At 45.2% G+C, this 26,355-nt stretch overlaps 1 protein-coding gene across 4 annotated transcripts in view; it reads left to right on the top strand.

The window, feature by feature from the left end:
• Nucleotides 1–5,744: 5,744 nt before the first annotated feature.
• XIRP2 (xin actin binding repeat containing 2) overlaps nt 5,745–26,355 on the top strand; it is a 304,492-nt gene continuing 283,881 nt past the window's right edge. For all 4 annotated transcript variants that reach the window (XR_015878805.1, XR_015878806.1, XM_088474846.1 and 1 more), the window contains exon 1: nt 5,745–5,803. Coding sequence is in view for 2 of the 4 variants with exons in the window: in XM_088474846.1 (XP_088330972.1) it covers nt 5,770–5,803 (34 nt within the window). In the remaining 2 variants the exon portion in view is untranslated. The remainder of the gene's footprint in view (nt 5,804–26,355) is intronic.

The raw sequence follows: 26,355 nt of genomic DNA on the forward strand, positions 1-26,355 counted from the left end.
GTTTTATTGCAAGGTACTGTGACTAATACCTTTACACATTTTTCCTCGCACCACATACTGTAGTGCTGCACAGGAAAATAAGAGATATGGTAAGAACTTACCTTTGTTATCTCTATGAAGTCCATAGGGTTCCACAGAATACCTTGGGGTATAGGCGATGGCTCTGCCGTCGGGCACCCCACAGTTTATCTTTTAGTCCCATGATGCACTGGGGCCTCCTCTCCTATACCTCGTCCCCAGGCCAAGGCACCTTCAGTTACGTACCAAGCCATAGGCCGGAGGAGGAGATAACAGAGAGAAGGAAGACTGGAACACACAAGAGTCACACTCTCACAGAGAAGGAGACGGAAAAACCCATGACCAGAACTAAACCCATCTGAAGCACAGGTGCGACAGGGTGGGAGTCCTGTGGAACCCTATGGACTTCATAGAAATAGAGATAACAAAGGTAAGTTCTTACCATATATCTTATTTTCTACTGCAGGGTCCAAAGGGAGACTGAATGCGAAGGACACCCCGCATAAAGGTGCGGATAACAGGAAGCTGAGCAATCCTATGCAATCCTACACACTCACAGTGCGGAAACATGCATCTTCCAGGAGGCGAGGAGGAGACCCTTTCTAAGCCCACCTGTAGGAAAGCCAGAGCCCTGGATATCCGAAATACCTGGAGATCGTACCCCCTTGGACGACACCATTCAAAGCAGGTATGCCATACCCTGTGGTAAATCCTGGCAGAAGCATGTTGCCGAGCCCCGAGCATGGTGTTCACCACAGAGGTGGAGAACCTCTTAGCCCTTAGGAGGGATATCTCAAGGGCCACGCCGTCAAAGACAGATGACCCAGATCCAGGTAAAAGCAAGGACCCTGAGGTAACAGGTCCGGACGTTGAGACAACAGCAACAGAGTGTCAATGGAGAGACTCCGCAAATATGAGTACCACTGATGTCTGGGCCATGCTGGAGCCACTAGCAGGATTGTACCCCCTTTATGCTTGAACTTTCGAAGCACACGAGGAAGAAGGGACAATGGAGGAAACAAGTATATAAACTGGAAGGTCCACTGTACCAATAGAGCGCTACTAGGAGAGCCTCTGTGTCTCTTGTTCTGGACCTGTACACAAGCAGCCTGCGGTTGTGTCTGGAGGCCATGAAGTCTATATCTGGAAGGCCCCATTTGTCCACTAGGAATTGAAATACCTCCTGGTGAGACCATCCCCCTGTATGCACATTGTGCCAGCTGAGGAAGTCCGCTTCCCATTTGAGGACTCCTTGGTTGAACACAGCCGAGATGGTTGGGGGACAGTTTTCCGCCGTTGGGAGGACACCTCCTGCAGGGCCGCTTGACTTTGAGTTCCTCCTTGATGGTTTATGTAAGCCACTCTGGTGGCGATGTCTGACTGAATTTGCACAGGTCTTCCGTGCAGAATGAGTCTTGCTTGTTGCAGCACTCTGAACACTGTCCAAAGTTCCAAAATACTGATCGAGAGGGCAGATTCCGCTGATGTCCACCGTCCCTGAAAGACATGTGGACCTGTCACAGTGCCCCAGCCCCGAAGACAGGCATCCATCGTGAGAAGGACCCAGTGCGGGATCCAAAATGGGCTTCCTTTGTTGAGATGAGACGTCTAAAACCACCAAGTTAGGCAGGCGCGCGTTTGGAGAAAGCACCATCATTTGTGTCTTTATCCGATGGGGTAATCCATCCCACCTGGACAGAACTAAACCTCTGCAGAGGTCTGGAATGAAACTGGGCATACTCCACCATGTCGAACGTGGACACAATGGACCCTAGTAAGTGCATTGTCGAGTGTCTGGTGCTCAATGCTTGTTTCCTGGGTTTAGCAGTCTTTTTGGCTCCGGAGGGTCTCGGAAAAGACTGCACCTTAGGTTTACCTTGGGGACAATAGGAACGAAAGGACGAGGTCCCAGATCCGGATGGAATCGGAGCTGAAGGCAGACATGTAGATTTAGCTGCCACCAGCATATCCACAATTGTGTCTAAATCACGGCCAAACAGAACCTGACCATTATAAGGTTAGCATTCCAAGCCCTTCTTGATTCAGCATCCATTCTCCAAGAACGTAAACACAAGAAGCGGCGGTCAGAAACAGGCGCCACGGAAATCTAAGTAGGTTCACATCCAAAGCTGCCTCATTAATGTACGCAGCTGAATTCCGGAGGTTGTCCGCTAGTACAATGTGCTTTCTGGGAGCATCAGGGGGAAAAGATGCCACCAGGGCGTCCGCCCATCTTTCCATGGCCCGAGCCACCCAACAGACTGTCATAGCCGGTCTGACGAGGGAGTAAATGGACTTAAGACACATCCCCACCTTACGGTCCGTAGTATCAGTCAGAGATGACATGGACGGCCTTGGTAAAGTTGCACTTGTCACATGAGAATCCACCTGAGGGGGAGACTCCCATTTAGTGAAATAGCTGTCCGCAAAAACGTATGCATAAGACAGGCGCTTTTGTGGTTGAAATCATTTGCCTGGTAACTTCCACGCCTCCTCTAAATGATCCACCACTGGCCAGATAGGGGAAAAATAGCAGCCGCACCTTTAACATTAAAGTAGGCATATGTGGGCGTAGCCACAGGAAGGCCATCATCGGACAGTCCGAACGAGGCCTGGAATAAATATCTTAGACCTAGCCTCAACCTCCTTAGGAGTGGGCTTCCTCATCTGACATCATCATCATTTTACTGAGTGATTGGGAGTGACAGCAACAGTCTCTTAGCAGGCCTAAGCGGAGGTTCTTGTAACCTATCCATCAGGTTCTGTACGTTAGTGGACAATGTGTTTGCCCAGACCGGTGCCTCAGGGGGAAGTGGCTGAGGAGGGGAACATTGTGTCACCATCACCTGTCCCGGGACCCCTATTACCGGGGATGGGACTACTGCCTGCTGCGGAAACCCCATTGGGGACAACACAGGAGAGGCAGACAACCGATCCACCAATGCATTCAAGGCTTGTGCAAGACAAGCCCATATAACATTATAGGCACAGCAGGGGTACAGGAAAGAGCATAACATGTTATACATAAACCCTCCTGAAATACACCCCCTTCTCCAATGCCTACTATACATCTGGAGCAGGTAGGCAGGAGAGGAGCACCATTTTGCAGTGAATCATCCCTCCCAGACATGACAAGCAATGTGACCCATCGCACAGTAAGAATTTCTGACTGTGAGGCAAATTCCCACCCTGACAGCACTGGCACTGAGAGGGCTGAAGGGAGGAAAGTTAGAGATAGTTAAAATGGCTGACAGTGAGAAATCAGACACACAGCGCTAGCATAAGTCACAAACTATGCAGAGAAAACAACCTGAACAATGGCACTATAATCAACTACAAGACTAATGTCTACTAGGAACAGTGCTACATACTCTGACCTTACTTCTCGAGGAGAGGTATGTAGGGGGGAACTAGGCGCTGCACTGCTTAAGACCATCATAGTAAACCCAAAAAGATAGCCACCGGAGAACTCAGTGTGGGCGGGCCGGGGGAAGGAGCGCTGGAACAGCCCGCTGAATCACCCAGGAAAAAGTGGTGCTGTGTGCAGCGGGGGGAGGCGCCACCTGTGCTATACAGGAAAGTGCGCTTCCCTGGCATGCATTTAACCCCCCGGATGCTGGAGCGCAACTCCACACCGGTCCAGCCCCCCATCTTGGAGGTTCAGTGGCAGCGCAGGCTCTAGCCTAGCTCCACAAGCAGCCGTCCCCAGGGAGCCCCCAACCCTGGGGATAAAAAGTGGATTGTGCATCAGCGGGCGCCTACCGCAGATGCCCGTTTCTTACCTGAGCTGTCCCCCTGCGTTCCGGCCACAGTCCAGGGCACCCCGGGGTTCCTGCTAGCTGGAACCCCCAAGCGCCCGCCAAGTTCCCCGGATCAGTACCGATGGTTGGCCATGGTGGGGGTGTTTGAGAGGCAGCACGGATGTCTGCTGGATTGTCTGTGCTGACCACTCTTGGAGATCTTTGGGGGGTGTGCAAGACAGTCCCCCTGTGTAGTGACCCAACTCTGGCCGGGCACCTACGAAACTGAAGGTGCCTTGGCCTGGGTATAGGAGAGGAGGCTCCAGTGCATCCTGGGACTAAAAGATTAACTGTGTGGTGCCCGACGGCAGAGCCATCGCCTATACCCCAAGATATCCTGTGGATACCCTATGGACCCTGCAGTACAAACAAAGATTGCATTACATGCTAAAAGGTAATGTGCGCAGATGGATATCATGGTGATGTCCAGCAGCACATTACATAGACTTGTTATATGTCCATAAGCATCATGATTTATTAAGAAAAGGAGTAGGACTTCTTGACAGAATCCACCATTCATAACGATACCAAATCAACTTTGGTGGATGCCTCACCTGTGCTGTTTCTCTTTATAGGGGCTCATCAAACACTACATCCCTCAATGCCTTTTTCATTCACATAGGATCTTATTCATGGCTGTAACATCTAATTATAAACCCCAAGGCAAAATTTGAGGTAAGGACCAAATGATGCTGGTCCATTATCCAAAGGCCCCTGCTCTGCTCTTGTGATCAGAAAAGCCATGTTCAGCTTTCACTTCCAGAACAAAAATCTCAAACTTACCAGTACTTTTATTTTTTCCTTTTCATGTCTGTCCTGCCTTGTGACCATTACCCACCCCCATTGCTACAAAAATTAAATCAGATCAAATTGATTATTCACTATTGTAACTAATATCATCACTTTGAAAGGGATCCTCATGGCGGCTCAAAGTCATCAGACTTTGATAGAAAATGTTTAGTATATCAGCCTCTCAACTTTTAGCAAAACTAAGATAAAATAATCCCACCTAAAACCTGCCCAAGCACAGCCCCTATTGTATCAAACCAGCGCAGATCCAACCTACCACCCCCACATTCACATGAAGCCACCTACACTTCATTTAAACACTATTTGTAAGGTTCCAAAGATTTTTTAAAGTTGGTACTGTTTGAAGGAAGAAGTACAATGGTATATATTATCCAGTACTTACAGTACTCTCAAAGATAGATATACATTCTTCTAATTATTCCATTTCTTAAAGATGTATTTCTAATATTTTAGTTGCTCTGGATTCTTTTACAGCTCTTAAAAAAATTAAGTACCAACCAATCAGCTCCTCACTGTCACTTTCCAGGCTGTGTTTGAAAAATGACAGTTGGGAGCTGATTGGTTGATACTCTCTACATTTTCGAGATTTTGAGAGATAAAGTACTAACCAATCAGCTTCCAAATTACATTTTGCAGGTTATATTGTGAAAATGATAGTTAGGAGCTAATTGGTTGGCGATTTATTTGTTACAATTTTATCTCTCTCCCAGCTTTGATACATAAGGACCTTAAAGGCTTAGTACATCTCCCCTAAAGTAACATTACTTACTACTTGTTGTAATGCCTATAACACACAAAACATGCATATAAAGCATCATGTCCATGTACATTGTCCCATTTAATTGTCATTCTTTATTAATAAAGGCAGCATATTTTATGGCTCTATCCACTAGCTGTCCAGGTTCATGATCACTGGAGCATTATACTGTGAAACATCACTTTTGTTGTAGACACCCTTAGGAAAAACTGCATCTGTTTCCTTCTGATAACTTTCAGCAAACATCCCTTTTATATCTGCTAACAGGAAGCTGAAGCTGAGAGAAGTTTACACTCACCGGCACTGAAGAAAAAGCCTGGGAATTATTCCAGCCTTTCAACTACAGATACCAACACGAAAGGTGGTGAAACTTTATTTCACAAGATGTCACAGAAGGAGCAGGATGGTAGCCCGGCAGGTGAGCTGTTATCTCTTATCTTCTATTCTCCTTGTGAAGAGTATTTAGTAAAGAAAAATTAAATTTTCTGTGGAATGCAAACTCGGAAAGGATTAATAGGTCTTGTAACTTTCCTTTAACTTGGCAAAATGTTTGAAGTTGTCAGATGCAGAATGTAAACACTTATGCTCCTCTTTATGAGGTATTCTTACTAATGTCATACAGCAAAGTGATTATAATGGAACAATGTGTAAATAAGAGTAAATTATATTTATTTTACCAAACTCCTAAAAAGTACAGATTTATATAGTTCCTTCACTGTTCAAACTGCAACCTCTCATAATGCCCAATAATCACCAGTGTCAGCTGGCACAGTAACTTCAGCCTTGTCGTCAGACAACAGGAGGATTTAGGCAGGATGCAGAGACTGTATGGTAATGTTTCCATATTTAGCAGTCTAAGTAATATTTTATGACAGTCACTAGGGCTGATTTACAGTTTGATGTAAGTGTATTTTTTTACAGCACATGCGCATGTAGATTTGTGCATACAGTATCTGAGACATATCTTATGCCTGGTAATGTGGAACAGAGGCAGACAAGTGTATGAGTACTACAGTGTGGGTGTGTACATGTAACTCTACACATAAGTATAGCACAACCCCAGAGAGATATGACCCAATGAATATGAGAGGAGTATCTTTTGTAGTGTTGGGTATGAAATCCCAGCTGTCAGGATGCTGCTGGTCAGAATACCGACAGCAGCATCTCAACAGCCAGAATCCCGACACCCATAGGAACGCACATAAGTATTTTCCCATTCCCTACCCTAACCCCTACCCTAACCCTCACTCCCCGGTGCCTAAATTAAACCTCCCCCCACAGTGCCTAAGCCTAACCTCCCTCTCCCTGTACCTTAAACCTAAGACCCCTCCCCGGTGCCTAAACCTAACCTCCCCCCCTAGTGATTAAACCTAACCTCCCACTCCCTACACCCTAATCCTAACACTACCTCCCTGGTGCCTAACCCTAGCTCTCCGCCTCATGTCTAACCCTAACTCCACTACCTAACCCTAACCTCCCCCTAACACCCCAATACTTAACTTCGGGATGACGGCGGTTGGGATAATGGTGTCAGGATCCCGACCTGTATACACAGTTGGCATGCCGCATGCAGGGATGCCGACTACGTCTGCTTTTGTAGGAGATGCAGTCATAATACTGACTGCAGGGAATGCTGACGCCAGAATCCCAACACTTGTCAGAATCCTGGCGCCGGCATCCCGAAGGTAAGTAGCGGGTTAGGGGGTGGGTTAGCGTTAGGCACTAGTGGGTGGGTTAGGGTTAGGCACTAAGTGGAGAGGGTTAAGTTTAGGGTGCGGGGAGGGGGAGGTTAGGTTCAGGCACCATGGGGGGAGGGTTAGGACAGGGAGAGGGGGAGGCTTATGATACTGACTGACAGGTGTCGGTATCCTAACCTTATCGGGTTGCTGGCGTTGGGATTCTGACCGACAGGATCCCGAGCATTGGCATCCCGTACCCAACCATTTTGTAGGTACCTGAGTCTTTTTACACGTACTGTATTTATGTGTGCAAAACACATTGCGATAAATCCTCAGAAAACTGCTGTTATTTTATGTTACCCCTTATGTAATAACTAGCTTTTGCCAGCAAGTTCGCTCACGTGGATATCTGTTGCTCAGCGGAACAACTTTTACAGACAATCTAATATTATGATGTATATTTTATAATGTAGGCGTTGATTACAAAATGTCTTTGTAAACAATATTTGCAGTTTTTCCTTCAGGGATTGTATAATACAAAAAAATGCTTTGAGCTACTAACTCGTGAGCAAGTCATTTAACCTACAGTAACACTGAAAGTTTGCAAGTAACATGAGCAATGACTCTATGATATGTAGTATTTGTGTTGGTGCACCAATTACTGAATTGACATGTATACTGCAACTTCATGAGTCAAGATAAGCTGCCTGATTAGTGCTTAATATATACAGTGGTTGGATTTTCCTGCGAAATAGATCTTTAGATATATATATCTATGTATTTATAATTTATATATGCATATATATAACTGTATGCGTTCGGGGTGTGCAATAAATTTATATATTGTATGTATGTATGTATGTATGTATACAGTATATATATATATATATATATATATATTCATATTAGGGATGTGCAGGCTCGGTTCTACTCGGTTCCGTTCGTTTTTTTTTACCGAATCTTATTGGCTATCCAAAACTCGTGACAGCTGAAACCCAATAAGATTCGGTAAAAAAAAACGAACGGAACCGAGTAGAACCGAGCCTGCACATCCCTAATTCATATAGTGATTTTGGACTTGAGGAGCCTTTGCTAATTCCGATAAAAAAAGATTTTTGTCTCCAAAGTTCATACACAGTCTTTAAAAGTATATTTGTCCTCAAACAATTATATTTATATACATCTAGTCATTTTTGGTTTGAGGGGCCTGCCCACAGTGTCTGTTTTTTCCTTTATTGCTCCTCTCCCTGATGTCACATTGAGATAATACATACCTCAGTTTCTTTCTAGGTGACTAAGCTATACAATATTGGAAGAGCAATCCAAATTCATGACATAGTTTTTTCATGATGCTGGAACGAAGAGACAAACAAAAATTCAGAAAAAAACATTTTTGTCCCCATAGTTCATACACAGTCCCAAGGAGTATATTTCTGAAAAAAACACAACCATTACAACTTTATTAAAAGTATAGATAGTGCACCGCAGCAGATATCTCTGATATTTCCAAAATCTTCTGTGGGCTGTCAGTTTTTTATTGGCAGAGCAGTCCCATATGTTTCTATGGGATTGCAATCATTGCAGCCCAAGCCTAATTTTTTTGGTCAGCAAATACAGATTTTGGTGCCCATCAGTGGAATAAACAATATTATACACCGTTAAAATTAAAGCACTATGTGGCCTATTTATCAAGGTGGTTTTTCATAAAATTATGCAGAAACTATAGTTATTACAGGATTGGGACTGTGTGACAGACTGAACACCAGCCACTGTGACAGGGTGACGCAATGAGTGGGCGGAGCAGCAGCGTTTTAAATGTACAATAAAGTGCTGTGTAAACGTGCTAAATTTCAGGTCACTTCTGGTTCTGGGAGCTGCTTGGGTTGGAGGTGACCAACCTCCTATTAGATAAAGATTGAAAACACAAATATGTTTTCCAAGCACTTGTGATAAATGTAGTTTTTGTGTGATAGCAATTCTTATGCAAAAACATAGGGATATAAAGAAAGGACTGTGATTAGGTGTAGGCAATGGGGGGAGGGGTTTGGGGTGAGGATACAAGAAACTGGATAGATCCCCTTCAGTATTTGTACCCTGACGTCATCAGTTACTGTCCAGCTTCATTCCCTACTGTCCACGTGGACATAGAATAGGAATATATACCTGTGGCAAACGAAGTAAGCCACCATGCCCAAAGTGAGTCCGCAAGGGGACAAAGTTCTTCTTTTGGTGGCCTTCTTGGGCCTGGAACCGCACTGCCACCATCACTTCACGTCACTTCTAGGTACAAATATTGAAGGGGATCTAAACCTTTCCTAGGATACAAACACAGGACTGTGGGTCTCATTCAGACCCGGTCGCGAGCGGGAGCTCACTGCAAAAGGGCCGGCTGTCGATGTTGAACGACAGCTCGGCCTGTTTTGTAGGCGGGGCGGGGGGTTGGTTTCACAAACGGAGGCGTTCCTTAAGGAACGCCTGCCGTTTTGTGGGCGGCCACACTGACATCAGCAGTGATGTCAGTGGGGAGCTTCCTGCTCGATCAGAGCAGGAAGCTCCCTGGGGCTTGCGGTTGCCGAGACCCAACCTTAGGGTCTTGTCGCAAGCCCCGACAGTCGCGATGGTCTTGACCATCACCTTGGTCGGTCGCTAAGCTGTGGGTGGTAACCCACAGCTTAGCTAGCAACCAGGAGGCCGCACTTAAAAACTCAAGCGGCCGCCCACATTCAGAGAGAGCGATCGCTTTTTGCGACTGCCTCTGAATGAGGGCCTGTATCCTCACCCCCAACCCCCCCATTGCCTACACCCAATCACAGTCCTGTCTTTGTTTCCTCACCCCAACCCCCCTACCCTACCATCGCCTACACTTAATCACAGTCCTGTCTTTGGGTGTAGGCAATGGGGGGGGTTTGGGGTGAGGCTACAAAGACAGGACTGTGATTAGGTATATTATGGGGGTTGAATGTGAGGAGTAATGATCTGGCTGTTGTATTATGTGGGCTAAATAAGACCAGGCTCATCTGACATTTCATTATATGAAAGTACAACACACATCTGCCTGGCGGGAGGTGAGAACTTACAGTTCAGGTGTGTTCAGCTGCTGTGCTGTCTTATGCTGTGTCGGCGGGTGCCTCAAGCTGCTGTACTGTGACAGCGGCTAAAGACATTGTGGATGTGTCCCACGGTTGCCTCAACTGCATTTACAGCATTTCCTCAGGGCGGGAAGGGTGGGTGTAAAGCCGGGATGATAAGAGGTGGGTGGTATGATGAGATCTGTAAAGGTGGTAGGGATGGCCATCGACCATCGATAATTCATAATTTTCGATGGTTTATGGCCGATGTTGAATGCTTTTGCCATCGATGGGGGAGAACTAGAAAGTTTCCCACATCGATGTCTAAGCATAACCGAATGTTTGTTTGTTTTCATCTCCGCACCCAGCACCCACGAAGTCCCGTCCCCAGGTTCTGATTGGCCCATAAGCCAGTCAGTCACAAAACAGGAAGACCATCGGTTGGTAAAACCACTGATGGATATCCATCGAATAGTTTGTAGCCATCACAATGGCTACTTGCTATTTTGCCATCGATGGTAACACCACCGATGGCCATTCCTAAAAGGTGGGCATTAAGAATTTGTCTGCGATACCGGCCGTGGACCAATTGCGGCTCACGGACCGGCAGTCAATTAGGATCAGCCACTCCTGATTGGCTGCCAGTCCGCAAGCTGCGGACCACACCTAACACAATGGCAGGGTGTAGGCAGCTGTGTCACAGTGACACAGTCTGATTGCCACCTGCCCGTTTGAGTGTAAATCTGCATGTCGCTGATCGCAACCGGGTCAGGGCGCTCTCCTCTATGTGGCGCCATACTCGGCTGCATAACCAGCATATCTATAGGACCGGCCCTGATTGCAATATTGCTGAATGGATAAAGCTCTGAAAAGCAGACGTCAGTTTTTGGAGCTCACCTCTGATAGATAACACCATTGTTTGATGAAGTTAAACATTATATCCTATAGGTTACAAGCTCTGGTAATGGTTGCTTGCGCATGCATGGCTCATGTCCTAGCAAGATTTTATTACAAGGCACCAATAAATAATTGATTTTCACTGCCGTATGCAGAGGTGTAGCGTGTAGGCCAGGGCATCCGGAGCACGTGCGTGCTATGGCACCCCCCCTCCCCTCAAGTGTTCCAGGGAGGAGGTGGGTCCATATGGGATTAAAGTGAAGAGAAGTAAAAATAAAGATGAGGGGCAGCATCAAAGTAGGGCATGGAGGGATAAATATATTCCGCCATCTTCCCCTGTCCCTCCATCCTCCTGCCCCAGCTTTTCAGCCTCCTTCCGTATTACTCCAGTCGTCAGCTCCTGTAGTAGTACGCAGGGCCCTCTGTAGTGCCCACATGCAGTGCCCCTGTAGTTGTGCCCATATGCCATGCCCCCTGTAGCTGTGCCCATATGCAGTGCCCCCTGTAGTGGTTCCCATTTGCAGTGTCCCCTGTAGTAGAGCCCATATACATTGCCCCTGGTAGTGGTGCCCATATGTGGTGTCCATATGCAGTGCCCCCTGTAGTGGTGTCCATATGCAATGTCCCCTGTAGTGGTGCCCATATGCAGTGCCCCCTGTAGTGATGCCCATATGCAGTGCCCTCTGTATGCAATACCCCTGTAGTGGTGCCCATACGCAGTGCCCCCTGTAGTTGTGCCCACATGCAGTGCCCCCTGTATAGGTACCCCTTAAAGTAGTGCCGCTGTAGTCCCCCCCATCCCAGTACTTACCTGATACATCGCGGTTTTGTCCGGGCTGTTGTTCCTGCTGCCGCGCTGACTGGATCTAACTAGATCCAGCAGGCACGGCCACACAGGCTCCTCAGCGCCCGGGTGACGTCATGACGTCACCTGCGCACTGCATCACTGGGAATGCTGGCCTCTGAAGCAATCGGAGGCTTCCTTAGCTCACTTCAGAGGCCAGCGTTCACATTGCAGTGGGGAAGCAATAGCCCCCGGAGCTTGCGCTCAACTGGAACCACCCTCCCTACGCCCCTGGCCGTATGCAGCGATAACAAATTATGCTTATCAGGGCTAAATTGCGGGCAATTACAAAACTTTACATCAGGGTTTATAGCGCCTGATGAAAATTGTTCTAAATGTCTCATAATTCAGATAGTAATACACGTATCGAACATTTACGTACAGTGTGTATATATGCAATTTAAGACAAAAAACTATTCAGGGGGTGCACAATAGTATCTAATGCAATAATAAAATACTATTATCAATTTCGCAAAAATTGGACATCAGATTGAAATCAAACAGCATGTCATCATATGCCCATATAGTCCGTGATCTCTGGACTTCCATTCACTATTTTACTGCAGTCAGAACTTCTTTGTTCGCTCCAAGCCTCAATCTGGAGATATATAGCCCTTGCACAAATGTTATCATAGGTGTCATCCTATGCGTTTTGTCAGTTTTTACTTCATCAAGACATCCCTGATTGTGTGCCTGTTCTTTTTTTGTCTTTAACTGCAGACTTTTGTCCCCTGAGGCAAACATAAGCGATAATGGTACAATTTTTAAGTCAAGAGTCTGTGTATGATAGATAGATAGATAGACAGACAGACAGACAGACAGACATTATGCTATAGGGCTAGGTGATTCCAGTCCAATGCTGTGACTATCCTTGCACAGTGATGCCTAGTTTGGCTGACAGTAAACTGAAATTGAGGGCCTGATTCAGACCCGCTCGCAAGCGCATAGCACTCACAAGCGAGTCGATGGTCGGCCAGTGCGCACACGCGGCATGCGCAATGCATATGTGCTAGCCACGGAGCAAGTGAGGACTTCACTCGCTCCGGGGCTCGCTACAAAAACGGGGCGGCTGTCGATGTTGATCGACAGCTCGCCATGTTTTGTAGGCGGGGAGGGGGGGTGACTGGACAAACTGAGGCGTTCCCTCCATTTGTGGATGGCCCTACTGACATCATTCGTGATGTCAGTAATGAACTTACTGCTCTATTAGAACAGGAAGTACACTCGGGCTTGCGGGAACCGAGACCCTACCACAAGGGTCTCGTCGCAAGCCCGATGGTCACGATAATCGCGACCATCACCAGGCCGCTCGCAAAAGCTGTGGGAGGTCACCCACAGCTATGCGAGCGGCCTGGAAGCGGATTTAAAAAAAAAAAAATCCGCCCTGATTCAGAGCGAGTGCTCACAAATAGCGAGCGCCACTGAATCGGGCCCTGAGTTTTGATAACACTCTGACACATGACTGCCTATGTTAAAGACTATTGACAACTTTATGTGTATATTAAGAAGTATAGTTTTTAAATGACCTTCTTATTTTGCTACTTTCATACTGGAAAACTTCTGAAGTGCTAAGCGATCAAAATAAGAGATGATTTTGTGTTCAGCCTGACACTTGGCATTGCTGCATGAAAGTACTTCTAAATCATTATGTACTTTGTACACTCTGCCGTCAGTCTTCAAAATGTTCCCATGTCATAGTTTAGTCATGTGCTTGACAGCTTTCAAGGTCAAGATAACGTCCTTACCAGCTATTCTACATAAATCAATATGCAAAAATGTAATATTTGCCATTCCCATGGATCAACAGGAAAACTTAATAATAGTGCTTAATAACATTACCACTTTCATTACCACTTTCTTAAGTGTTCTGATATAGGCAATAACGAATCAGGACTTCTATCGGGCATTGCTAATCTCAACATAATCACTCCGAGTACATTATTAACATGCAGAGTTGCTTTAATAGTTGGGTAAAGAAGGCATTCGCCCTGGGCTCACAAGTGAATAGTCCCAACCATCAGACACCCTACATGGTATCCTAGGAAATAATATACCATGCAGGGTAATAATGGGCCATTGGTTTTAAAGAGGTGACTCTCCTGTTTTATGTGAAATGCTTAATTAAGGTGATAACACAATGTCCTGGTAAAAGTAAATAAAAATATGTCAAGCATAACCTATTGTAGACAAGGGACCTGATTCAGATGGATGTATTTGCACAGCCGCAAACAAGCAGCTGTGCAAATCCGTCCATCCGAGATGCAAATGCAGAGGTGTCAGACACCTTCTTGCTGCAACTGCGATCACAGCACTGAGACCAACGTCACAGGCTGGGGTAATCATCACGATGGATGGTCGCGATGGTTGCTCCTTTGGTCAGGCTGTAAGAGCTGAAACTTCCCGCAGCCTGACCTGGTGCTGGCCACACAAGAGCGCAGCCCCTGGCCTCGTCCCTCCCGGAAAACAGGGTCGCAATCCGGGAACATTGACCAGGCACACCCCGTCTCCGCCCCCCAAATGCCGCAGCATGATGCTGCGGCTTGGGGGGTCTGCGAGCGAGATCGCAGGACCCGTTCTGCACATGCACAGAACAGGTCCTGCGCAAACGCAGACCCCTAATAATCGGATGAACATATATCTCTGGATCCGGCCCCAGATCCCTAACATGGCCTTAACATTGAACAAAGGGCTTCATGGAACCTACCTGTCAGCCTAAGTACGGAAACTGCCAAAAACTAGTTTAAATGCCTGAGCAAGCAGACTGCGAGTCACAAAATGCGTCACTTTTGGACAGTACACAGTTGGTTTATTCTTGATTTTAAATTCTTGTTTTATTTTCATGTTTTGTTTTTGTTGTAATTTCTAATATTGTTTTAAGTCTGTATTGCTATTTTTAATATTTTTATATTGTGACATTATGATGTGTATGCTGTTGATCTTCTAATACTGATTATTTGCACTAATATTATGTGAGTCCATTATAGGAGCACTTTACTCCAGGTCCCATCAGTGTATGTGTATATATATATATATATATATATATATATTCATGATTTGTTCATTCTAAACACATTAGCTGTTACTGATAGTGTCTGTCCACTGTATTAACACCCCAGGACAAGGATATTAATATTAACGCCACCGGACAAGGATATTAAAATATTCTTTTTTTCAATAAAGAGCATTTTGACCTTTACTTAAAATAGTGAACATTTATTTTTGCTATAGCTCATGTTATTACACAAGTAAAATGATGTTTGAGAGTTGGTTAGATATTTGTCATTTCTTAGGTTTTTTGACAGCTCTGGGGATTATTTCTTATTTGAATTTTTACTGGGTACAATATGCCAAGAAAATGGGCACACATAAATATGGGCAATGTAGGCTCATAAGCATGCAGATTGTAACTCCATATACTGTATATGTATTTTCCGTGCATGGTTCTTTTCAGCACTACATCCGATTTACTTCCAATTCTACATCATGACTTAACGTTGCAGACTATAACATCGCAATATAGTATATTACACAGAATTAGTGCTACACAGAACTGCAATGCTACTTCATAGGCCAGCCTATAACAATACCATTCATCATTATTATAGATGTATGCTGTATCGTGGGTTGTGGAAGTTACATAACTGCCATCCACCTTGTATTCAGAAAATGTCCCAACAGCCACGTTGGTTACATCTCTGGCTAGTAAAGACATGTTTCTTCAGTACTCCAGCGTCTTGTCGTGTTTTGCTCTCAGGCCACTTTACATGATGCCCTAAGCTCGGCTGTGATGGCTCAGTGTCTCTGAAGCATAGAAATGCTGGTTTTAGGGACGTGTGGCTCAAGTTCACAGGGAATGGCACGTTTACTGCTGTGCCAGTCTGACCAATAAATCCAAAAAGGTACAGACATACAAGCCGTTAAACTTTACTGGTGCGGAGGTTATTAACAAGGGAGATACATTTGTTAATTCACTGCAGGAGGATAAGTAGGATCCAGAAACAATCATGTATACAGAAATTTGATGAAATATGATTACCTGTAAGAAATGTCATCATGGATAAAAATACTTTTTGAAGAGGTGCGTGGGATGAGGTGTAAGCCTGCTGCCTTGCTGGTCTAGTCAGCCGCCTACCTTGCTTTGTATATCCTCTCTCTCACCTTCAGGCCATTTATGTAGCAGACGGTCCTGATATAGAAGCCAGACACGGACACAAGATGGAGATCTAGGAGGGACAATGCGTGAGCATATCTTTGAGATGAATGTGACACCTTACCAGTCCTTACCAGTCCTATACACTATGAAAAAGGGATTTCGAGATTAAGTGGAAATTATCCCCGGAACTTTTGGACTCAGATCCCAAGTTTGCGCACTCGTGTCTTTTCCACGTGCTCTCTCTCTCACAGATCCCTGCAAGGAGACAACAAATACCTTTGTGAAGGTCCCTATCATAATACCCTAATCTTACAGTGCGCCACAACTACACTGCTTATCTACACTAACAAACTGGGCCGAACTTACTGGCCTAATGTAAATTCAAATGAACAACATAACATATAGGGCCTGATTCAGACCCACTCGCGAGCGGCTGTCCGCTCGCAAGTGGGTCGATGTTCTGCACTGAGCATGCGCACGACGGAGGGAGCTCCGTCGTGCGCATGCGCCAGACGCGACGAGCGAAGGATTTTCCTTCGCTCGTAGTGTCTCTTCAAAGGGGGCGTGCTGTCGATGTTGACTGACAGCATGCCCCCTTTGGTGGGCGTGCCGGGGGCGTGCCTCCCTGACGGGGGCGTTCCCACGGGAACGCCTCCCGTCAGAAGCCGGCCCACTGACATCACTAGTGATGTCAGTGGGAGTGATTTTGGCTCTAATAGAGCCAAAATCACTCCGGAGCTTGCGGTTGAAAACCTCAACCGCAGGCTCCGGCTCGCAGTTTCGATGGTCGCGATGGTCACGACCATCGCGGCCATCAAAATGCACGCTCGTATAGGCTGTGGGTGGTGACCCACAGCTATACGAGCGTCCAGGAGGACGCTCCATTTTTATGGAGGGCGGCCCTCATTCAGAGCGTGCGCTCTGCTCAGAGCGTACGGCTCTGAATGAGGGCCATGGTGTATAACCTCATCTAATAGCTACTCTAATATATTGAACCTGCACGGACACAACAACAAGGGCAATTTCTAACTCACAGCACAAGAGTAATCACAACAATTCAGATAGTGTCCCTTTAAATCCATTCTATATATATATACACACAATCCACAGAGGCGGCACTCAGAGACTTCAGTATCAAGTGAAAAATAGACCCACTGCGGGGTAACTTTTACTGTGACATACAGGTCATATACTGTAGGTCAACGTTTCGGGGGACTATCCCCTTTATCAAGACATCAAAGGGGATACGGTCCCCGAAACGTTGACCTATATGACCTGTATGTCACAGTAAAAGTTACCCCGCAGTGGGTCTATTTTTCACTTGATACCGAAGTCTCTGAGTGCCGCCCCTGTGGATTGTGGATCATTTGTGGGGGAGCAATACCCCCTAGGAGGGCACCGGAGCCCAGTTACTTACATGGACAAGTGCGTGCCGGGTTTTACCATATATATATATATATATATATATATATATATATGCCCTCTTACTCCCATTAGCATGTTTCAGTGGTAAAGCCTTGTTTAGCCTGTACCCAAGCTTTTGTAACTGAAGTCCTTATTTATACAGCTCTGCCGTGTTTAATGTAGGACTAAAACTAGCGTTAGTAATTTTCACAAGTCATATTTCTATTTGTATCTCCTGACTGCACTACAGCTCACCCCTGGAAGGTAGTTATATAAAAATAAACCATTGAGTAATTTGTAGCTATCACATCTAATAAGAGAATGGTGCCAAGTTCATAACAACGCAATCTGGATATTGAAAACAGTGTGTACAAAATTGTTACATTCCCTGGTATTTTAATTACTGCAATTCACATATATACTGTGTACAGTAAAAGGAATGCGTCTGTAGCTAGGTATACACTATGTAATTATTGGCCTGATTTGGCAGTAATTGGGTGATTGGCCTGGTTTATTGCGTAGTGTGTAGACATGAGTGTAACGGCGATAAAACAATAAAAAAAAAAGGCCCAAACAGTCTCCTTCAATTATCAAATCAGTCTGACTTGCTAGAAAATATCGGCCAATAGACCCCGATATTGTGTAGTGTGCAGGCATTCACAATAATCAGACCATATTGCCTTTGAATTTTCCTGATTACCTCATCCTCCTTGTGGGCAGGCATATACAAATTATCGATCCCTGAGCCTGAAAATCAGATGCTTTTTCATTTAAATTTTATAGTATATAACGCAAATATCGTGAACTTCCACTTGCACAAAAATTGCATAGTGTGTAGCTAGTTTAATTCACATTTGCCAGCAAAACATTATGTAGGTATGATATTTAAAAAGTTAAAGTACACCCATTTTTCTGTATTTGTCCATGTATGTTTACAATATTTAAATTGTTTACTGTATGACTCTTTTGTTGGTCTATTTCATAAATCTATCCCCCTATCTGTACAGAAATTATTCCTTGTGTTTTCTTTCTGTCTTTCTCCCTACACTGTGGACTCTAGACTCTACACTGTGGACATGTTAGACAACCTGATTCTCTGATTCTGATCACGTTTTGGTCAGAATCGGTGATTGGCGAACCCCATACATTGCCGATTTGTTTAGGCAATCATCTGAAAAAAATGAAGAGTTACCCAAATTGATTGCTAATGTATGGGCCCCATTACATGTAAGAGCACCTTTTCCAGTGTTAGACAGGTGATATTTTACGCCAAGTAAATTCAGAACTCACAGCCTAATTGTGTAACATGGGGACGGTTGGGTGGCACATTATGTGACATGTGGAGGGTTGGGTGGCACATTGTGTGACATAGGGAAGGTTGGGTGACACATTCTGTGACATGGGGAGGGTTGGGGGAACACATTGAGTGACAAAGGGAGGACTAGGAGGCACGTTGTATAACACGGAGAGGATTGGGTGGCATATTATGCAACATGGGGAGGGTTAGGTGGCACATTATGTGACATGGGGAGGGTTGGGTGGCACATTGTGTGACATGGGGAAGGTTGGGTGACACATTCTGTGACATGGGGAGGGTTGGGGGAACACATTGTGTGACATGGGGAGGGGTGAGCAGTACATTCTTTGACATGTGGAGGGTTGGGGGAACACATTGCATGACAAATGGAGGATTAGAAGGCACATTGTATAACACGGAGAGATGTTGGGTGGCACATTATGTGACATGGGGAGGGTTGTGTGAGACATAGGAGGGTTGGGTGTGACATGGGGAGGGTTAAGTGGCACACTGTGTGACAAGGAGTGGATTTGGGAGCACATTGTGTGACATGAGGAGGGCTGGGGTGCACATTGTGTGACTAGGAGGGATTTGGGGGTGGAACATTTTGTACCATGGAGGACTTTGGGGGGGCACATTGTGTGACATGGGGAAAGTTGTGAGGTACGATGTGTGGCATGGGTAGGGTTGCGAGTCACATTGTGTGGAATGGAGAGGGAAGAGAGGCACATTGTGTGGAATGGAGAGGGAAGAGAGGCACATTGTGTGGAATGGAGAGGGAAGAGAGGCACATTGTGTAACATTGGGAAGGTTGTGAGGCACAATGTGTGGCATGGGGAGGGTTATGACTCATGAGGCACATTGTGTGACAAGGGGAGGGTTGCGGGGACACAATGCGTGACATGGGGAGGGTTGCGGGAGCACATTGTGTGACATGGGGTGTGCTGGGGGCACACATTGTGTGACATGGGGTGGGTTGGGGCCTTGGGGGGCACATTGTGTGACATAGGGAAGTTTGTGAGGCATGATGTGTGGCATGGGGAGAGTTGTGAGGCACATTGTGTGGCATGGAGAGGGTGGAGAGACACATTGTGTAACATGGGGGGTTTGGTGGGGCACATTGTATTACAAAGGGAGGGTTGGGGGGTGCATTGTGTGATAAGGGGAGGGTTAGAGGGGGCACATTGTGTGATGGGGTGGGTTGGTGGAGCACACTGTGTGATAAGGGGAATATGTGTAATTAGGGGATTTACCTTACCTTTGCTCAGCATGAGCACTTCTTCCTACAGCCTAACTATGCATCCCTGGTACTACAGACTCCTCCACACATAATAGAGAAGGTGTGATGAGAAAGGTGGGATGAAACTACTTGTAATGCTTGCCTGCCGCCCACTACATTTAGATACTCACTTTGCCTCATGGCAGGAACACCCCTGGCTATATATAATGGCTATTGGACTATATTATGTATGTATAGACATTGCTGGACATCGGGTCATGGATGCAGGAAATGGGCCTGTGTAACAGCTGGATAAATTGATGCATGTTTCACTACTTACACTGGTAAATAAAATTTTTAGTGCGCTGGACACCGATGTATCTCCATCACACAATCATCTTGCCATTTGTTTATTGATTTTAATTTTAACATCTAATTGCTTGCAATGAATTACAGTACAACAATAGAAGTTCAGGTTAACAGATCTGGAGTTGAGACTGTAAATATCAGATATCTTTTAGAGGAAAGATAACATACATTGTTGGCACAACAAAAGATAGTCAGTATTTTATCATTCACAATTCTCATGGTACTTAGGGATGACGTCCACTTCCCGATCCAGCTTGTTGGACATAAAAATCAATGTCTACCAATTGTTGATCTTGCCCCCGGTGTGCATTTTGCAGAAAAAAAAAATGTGTTGCGGATTTGCACATTAATTCATCAGGTATGCCCTGCTTACTTGGTATCACAACAAACAGCATAAGATATGTGTGTGTATATATATATATATATATATATATATATATAAAGAGAGATAGATAGATCGATAGACAGATAGATAGATAGATAGATAGATAGATAGATAGATAGATAGATAGATAGATAGATAGATAGATAGATAGATAGATAGATAGATAGATAGATAGATAGATAAGATATGTATAGTAGGCCTTTAAAGAACAAATGTAATATAAAACAGAGAATGAGATAAAAGCTAATTTGCATGATATATACAGTATACTCCGGCAGTGTTTTATGTGTCAAGTATATTTAAGTATATTTTTTTGTGACATGATAAAATATGCAAGTAAGCACTTGTAAGATTAAACCATTAAAAAAGCTTTTTGTAAAATTGTGCTTCAAGTGGCGGGAATTGTGCATATGGAAGCTAGTTGGGCATAATGCATGAAAATGAAAGATGAAAAGGGCATATGCAGAAAATAAAATTATTACCATGTCAAAACATGAATAATTAGCTGTAATTCATAATCCTGTGTCACAGTATCTATTGCTACTGCTGAGTTCTAGCATATAAAGAACATTTCAGTAACAGTGCATGAAATAAGTGGAGCCCACTGATCAACATTTAAAATACATGTTCAGCATTGTGATGACCTGCTTCATACTGTGCAAAGTCTAATTGCAGATTTATTTTGTTCACAGACATGGTGGTATTGTAGAGTAGAGCACAACATCTTCTTCTTCTTCTTCTTCTTCTTCTTCTTCTTCTTCTTCTTATTATTATTATTATTATTATTATTATTATTATTATTATTATTATTATTATTGTTATTATTAATAATAATAATAAGCAAGGATCCCTCAGCTAGTTACTAACCCTCCCAGGGTAGTGACCTTGACAGTGTACTATTTACAGCCTCTCTCTCTGTTCCACAGTGTATTAAGTAGTGATGTGCGGTTCGCTTCTCCAGAAATCCGAATCCACCCGAGTTTCGTAAATTCTGACAGATCCGAGTCACGGTTCGAATCTCCTGAGGAGATCTGAATAAATCCGAATCGCTGTTCTGATCTTCCAGTGGTTTGGAATTCTGATTTTAAATACTCATTTTAGGTTTTAGATTCCAAAAATTACATGATTTTAGCTGTTTTTGTTTTTTTTTTATTTTTTTTTAAATCTAGATCCAAAACCAAAACACTTGAGGATGGTTTTGCAAAACCAAAACACAAAGATGTATCCAGATCTAAAACACGGGGGCAGTGCAAATCTCTAGTATAAATGCAGAGAGAAGGAGCTACTGTACATGACCAAGGTGTCCATACTGAGGGGTATTGTGTGGACAATATGATAAACTATGTAATGATACTGTTAATATCTGGTACTAGGTATTGTCTATTTGGAGTATTTGCCATTACTTCCCTATGCTGTAAATATGTATTTTAAAAGGTGCAGGGAGAGAACCAGACAACTCTATCATACTTACCTACTTTGCAGGGCACCTTTCCGGGAGCTGCTCTCATCTTCGGGGGCGGGGCCAGACTATAGATGTCACTAGGCCCCGCCCCCTCTACAAGAAACCTGTGAGTCACTGGTCTGTGAGGAGGGGGTGGGGCTAAATGATGCAAATCTCAGCATTTAGCACCGCCCCCTCCCTACGGACCCGCAACTTTCTTGGAAAATCTCCCCATCCTGCCCACTTCACTAGGAAGTGGGCGGGATGCGGGAGATTTGCCTACTGTGTCGGGGTTGTGGGGAGTTACCCGAAAAATCGGGAACCTCCCGCAACGCACGTGAGAGTAGGCATGTATGACCTATATCCCTTCTGCCCCCATTGTTGGGACAAGCCAAGTCTTACAACACTGGATGGCTTGCAGGAAGTTACAGGTACACTTAGCTGTGCCATCCCAGTGGGTGTTATCACAGGCCCCTTCCCTTACTGCACAGAGCACATTTACGTCCTGGAATTCAAAATTCACCAAATCCTGCACTGGATATAGGGATAACAAATAGCTGCACAAAATACTCAGAGTTTGTGGCCTTCAGTTGGAGCTGGTCTGGGACTCTTGGGATCCTACCAGTCTCATAGGCATAGCTTCCTTACAGCCTGTTTGCAGTGGACCTTACGCAGCGAAGAATTGGCCAGCGAAAAGTAAGCAGCCAAAGAGTATACTCCATTGGAAGTCATCTGCGGCCATCTGATATGGTTCACACCTATTGGTGGGCATACCTTCAGATGTGCCCTACCACTTTGTTGTAATCCACAAATCACGGACCTCAGCGGCCATGCTCAGCAAGTCATGGGCCTCAGCGGTCAGGGTAACGAGAAGATGCTTACTAAGAAGCTTGAAGTCGCTCAGTGGGAACTCCCTCAGTGGCTATTTGGGTCCTTGCTTAGCAGTTTCCATCACACTTTCCTTGGATAAGTATGACACCGTAACTGATCACAAATTACGTACTAAAGGGGTCACTAATAGGGGATGGAGGGCTATCACAGTGTGGCTAATACTACTGGCATTTCTATATACTGTATAGTGTATAGAGTTGTAAGGTAGTTACTTTTTTTACATTACTGTTTTATATGCTGTGAAAAACTAAGGTATCAATGTAACTTCGCTATTGTCTTTCCTGTGCAATCCATGGATTCATAAAGTAACTGGGTTACCATTTGGGTGATAGCCAAGGCCCATCTCTGTTAGTCTTTCTGCATTTAAACTGAGTGTGGCAAATAGTAAGACAGGTTGCTGTATACGGCCAGAGCTGGCATTAAAGGTGGTGCAGTTGGGGCCACTACATAACCGGGGCTCAAGCAGACTAATTTTTCCCCTGTGCCACACTGCACCCAGCACCCTGCTCATTGTGCAGCGGCCGAGTATGCTCTCTGTGCCTGATGTTGCCCTAGTGCGCATGCGCACGACGGAGGGAGCTCCGTCGTGCGCATGCGCGAGACCCAAATAGGGTCAATGGTGAGTGACAACACGCCCCCTTTGGTGGGCGTGCCGGGGGCGTTGCTGCCCAGACGGAGGCGTTCCCATGGGAACGCCTACCGTCTGGGTCCGGCCCCACTGACATCACTAGTGATGTCAGTGGGAGTGCTTTTGGCTCTGATAGAAACAAAAGCACTCCTGGGCTTGCGGCAGCGAGACCCTACCGCAGGGTCTCGTCGCAAGCCCGATGGTCACGATGGCCTTGACCATCGCGACCATCTTTATGGCCGCTCGCTTAAGCTGTGGGTGGTCACCCACAGCTATGCGAGCGGCCAGGAGGCCACTCCAATAATAGGTAGGACGGCCCTGATTCAGAGCGAGCGCTCTTATCAGAGCGTCCGGCTCTGATTCAGGCCCTCTGCCCGGCATTTTCAAAAGTGCACTGGTTTTAATTTTTAAAAATGTAACTTTTAAAGGTCTCTGTAGGATTGGGAAAATAAACATAATGCTCATTGACAATTAAGTTTCAGTGGCAGGGGCCCCACAAATTACTTGAGGTCCCCAGCACCTTAATCTGGTCCTGTACATGTATATTACAATCAATTTGGGGATTAATTATTGCTGTAAAAATTGTGATGTCTGATGTTATAGATGATGCATGCATGAAAACACATGGAAAAAGGCTTCTGCTGTACGTTCTATTCGAAATGTGACACTAAAAATATTTAGTTAAGATCTTATAAGAACTTTTACATGTATTATTATTGTTTTTGAGGATTTTGTTTTATTTTAATGTGATTTTGGAAGGTTACAATCTTCTTGTACAGTAGGATTGCAGGTAACAAAATGCTGAGCAGCACTTTTGAAAACAAATGTATACTTTTTACTGCAATACTAAAGTATAGACTATTTTCCACATACTAATGCAGATTGGAAATAAAATCAGCACACTGTACCAACACACTGCCTGACTTGTAGTACAAAAAGAGGGGTTGGGAACGGGATTCCGATAGTTAGAATACAGACAGATTTTTGTAAGTATTATAACCAGTGGATGGATTTTGCCTAGGGATGCGAGGCTGCAGCTCCCCCAGTAAAATCCACCACCTCAGTGAAGTCAGTGCAGTCTGTGACTGCACTGGCTGCACTGTGACTGGCAGTGGCTTCCTATTGGAAGCGCCACCTGCCAGTCACATATACAACAGGCAGTCTCAGGGGGAGATGTCTCCTCCCCCTGGGACTGCCAGTCCGGGCTGCTATTATCAGAGAGCGGCTTCCCGTAGGAAGCCACTTCTCTGCTTTTCCACCAGCCCTACCCGGCTCCTTGGGGCTGCACCCCTTGGAAAGCCGGTGATATGCACATGCGCAGAGCTGTGCCCCATCGCTACTGCGTATCCGCCGGTCCTGGCGCCTGTCAGATCGATAATGCAGCAGGCGCCGGGACTGTCACCAGGTCAGGATGAGGGATTCTCAGTGGCGGCAGACCCCCTCATCTAAGAGGGGTAGGAGCCGCCGCTGATTATAACTAGGGATGTGCGCCGGACCATTTTTGCCGGATTTGGATTTGGTTCTAATTCGTCGTCCGGCTTTGGATTTGGATTTGGATTTGCCAAACTGCGGTGACTGGCTTTGGATTTGGATTTTTTGCCAAAATTGGCAAAAAAAGCTAAAATTACATAAATTGGGCTTTTTTTTCTTCCTAGAGTGTTATTTACCTCAATAACATTAATTTCCAGTCATTTACAGTCAATTTAGACCACCTCACAGCTTAAATTATTGTTTCCACCATTATTGGCCAAAGGTTGCAGTGAGCTGACTGGTGACCAAGCGTCAGAGCAGCGGCGCAGTGGCACAGACACCACAGTTTAAAGCACATCTATGAAACTATGCCACACAGCAGTGGCAGAAATGAAAGGTAGTGCTAGATGGAATTGTCCTTGGGCCCTCCCACCCACCCTTTATGTTGGATCTTAAAAAGGACATGCACACTTTAACAAACGAAGCATTTCAGCGACAGGTACTGCCACTTTGTGGCTGAAGTGCTTGGTTTGTTTGGGCCCCCACAAAATAATCTTCCAATCTACTAAAGGCAACAGGTCTACAGTGGCATGATGTCACTATCATTGCCATCCTCACCCTCATCAGTGTGTACATCATCCGATTCCTCACACAATATCAGTTCATCCCCAGTGGAATCCACCATTACAGAAGTATCTGTACTGTGACGTGATGGGTGGGAAAGGTTTTCCTCGTGAAATTTCCAGTTCATTTTAATGAACATCATTTTTTCTACATTTTGTGGAAGTAGCCTCCTTCGTTGTTCGCTCACAAGGTTCCCGGCTGTACTGAAAACTCTCTCTGAGTACACACTGGAGGGTGGGCAGCTTAAATAATGCAAAGCCAGTTTATACAAGGGTCTCCAAATTGCATTTTTTTTCTTCCAATATTCGAAGGGACTCTGTGACATGTCTACGTGTACGGTGTCCTGAAAATAATCCTCCACCATTCTTTGGATGGTAATCGTATTAGATGGAGTTGCGGTAGAGGTGTCACTGGTGTTGGGCAAATCTTTTAGACCCGAGCAGATGTCAAAATGTTGACTTGACTTATCTGCATCACCACTGGGTCTTTTGGAAAAGGTGCATTTTTTTCTGGCTGCTGCTGGAGAAACCGAAGGAGGAGATGTCATCGTAGTGCCATGTGTCACTTCAGCTGCCAACTTGCTCACCAGGAGCGCTTTGGT

Source organism: Taudactylus pleione, unplaced genomic scaffold (assembly GCF_031769625.1).
Source record: "Taudactylus pleione unplaced genomic scaffold, aTauple2 ptg000156l, whole genome shotgun sequence".
Taxonomy (NCBI): domain Eukaryota; kingdom Metazoa; phylum Chordata; class Amphibia; order Anura; family Myobatrachidae; genus Taudactylus; species Taudactylus pleione.